At 33.8% G+C, this 1,890-nt stretch overlaps 1 protein-coding gene across 2 annotated transcripts in view; it reads right to left on the reverse strand.

The window, feature by feature from the left end:
* Positions 1-1,661, reverse strand: part of LOC106472898 (rho GTPase-activating protein 100F-like) — a 37,717-nt gene extending 36,056 nt beyond the window's left edge. For both annotated transcript variants that reach the window (XM_022401443.1, XM_022401442.1), the window contains exon 1: positions 1,559-1,661. In XM_022401443.1, the coding sequence (XP_022257151.1) occupies positions 1,559-1,648 (90 nt within the window). In that variant the 5' untranslated portion in view covers positions 1,649-1,661. The remainder of the gene's footprint in view (positions 1-1,558) is intronic.
* Between the last annotated feature and the right edge of the window lie 229 nt (positions 1,662-1,890).

The following is a 1,890-nucleotide window of genomic DNA, read 5'->3' on the forward strand; positions in this document are numbered from 1 at the left end:
GCTAAGTTGTGGAATAATCCTGGTACTTCATCACGAGTTCTTTCATAATGATGCTAAGTTGTGGAATAATCCTGGTACTTCATCGCAAGATGTTTTATAATGATGCTAAGTTGTGGAATAATCCTAGTGCTTCATCACGAGATGTTTCATAATGATGCTAAGTTGTGCAACAATCCTGGTACTTCATTACTAGATGTTCCCTAATTATTTTAATTTTTGGGAAGATCTAGTTTATTGGTTTATTTAACTAACAAAATCCCTGTGTTACCTTATGAAAACAGAATTAAAGCATCAGTGGTTATTTTACAATCTGGAAATAGTGTTATTTTAAATACGAAGTACCTTTTTGGTTTTCATCGTATACTTGATGAATTTGTTTTAACAGTCTATTGGATGGTTAAGTTTATTTTAATAGACAGTTGGGTAAGATAAGTTTTTAATAAACAGTTTGGTAAGTTAAGTTTGTTTTAATAGACTGTTGGGCAGGTTAGGTTTGTTCTAGCAGACTGTTGGGCTAGTTATGTTTGTTCTAGCAGACTGTTGGGCTAGATTAAGTATGTATTAATAGACTGTTGGGTAGGTTGGATTTGTTTAAAAACTGTTGGGTTTTGTTTGTTCTAGCAGACAGTTGGATAGGTTAAGTTTGTTTTAACAGACTGTTGGGCTGGTTAAATTTGTTTTAATAGACTGCTGGGCTGGTTAAGTTTGTTTTAATAGACTGTTGGGCTGGTTAAGCTGATTAAGTTTGTTTTAATAGACTGTTGGGCTGATTAAGTTTGTTTTAATAGACTGCTGGGCTAGTTAAGTTTGTTTTAATAGTTTTAATAGTTAAGTTTGTTCTAGCAGACTGTTGGGCTAGTTATGTTTGTTCCAGCAGACTGTTGGGCTAGTTAAGTTTGTTTTAATAGACTGCGGGCTAGTTAAGTTTGTTTTAATAGACTGTTGGGCTGGTTAGGTGTGTTTAATAGGCTGTTGGGTAGGGCAGATTTCTCTCGAATAAGGCTAGGTTGGATTTGTTCCAATAAACTTTTGTAGGTTAGATTTGTCCTTATAGATCCATGACAGACGCCAAATCAGATTGGTCTTGAACTAATCTTTTTGTTGCTCACATGTTCATGACTTTGTCGACTTTTGCTAAATTTATTAGAACATTTTAAAAATATATATATATTTTTAGAGGAAAGTTTTCATTACTGACTGATGTTCAGTAGTAGTAAAATAACACAGACATACACAGTTAACTTTAGAGAAATTGTAGAATGCACAATGTATTTTAACTGATAAGATATTAACAAACTGTTTATCATATTTAATGTCTTTCAGTTAATATTCCATCTTGATTGAACAAAACAACTCCATTCGTTCTTGTATACGTTAAGTAGTGGAGATTTTAAAATATCGCAGGTTTCATATCGATATTACATTAACTATCAGGTTTGTTTTTCTGACGAGCTTTGAACAACTGTCTTATAAGTTGGCCTTGTTGATGTTTGTCCCTTATTAAACTCCCACCCTTCACTATAAATGATATCTAAAACACCTGATTCAAGTCCCTCACCTTCTTACGTCCACAACACAGCATATTTGTTGGGAGTACAAAGTGCATTAACTTTGCTTTGTATCGTCCTCGTGGCGCTGGCGACTTCATGGATGCTGGAATATTGTTTCAGTTCACTCCAGACGGCGCATCTAGAGAATACCAAGAAAAATCAGGTTCTTATCGATTACTAAGTCCCCAAAAGTGCTTCTCTGCTATACGGCAAACACGTTACATCTTAAGAAATTCGTAATTATCAGGAATAAGAAAAGAAAAAATATTCTAAATAATGAATGGATTTTACCATCCAAAGAATACAATTTTTTGAGACAAAATACAACTACACGATACAC

Source organism: Limulus polyphemus, unplaced genomic scaffold (assembly GCF_000517525.1).
Source record: "Limulus polyphemus unplaced genomic scaffold, Limulus_polyphemus-2.1.2 Scaffold5713, whole genome shotgun sequence".
Classification (NCBI taxonomy): Eukaryota; Metazoa; Arthropoda; class Merostomata; order Xiphosura; family Limulidae; genus Limulus; species Limulus polyphemus.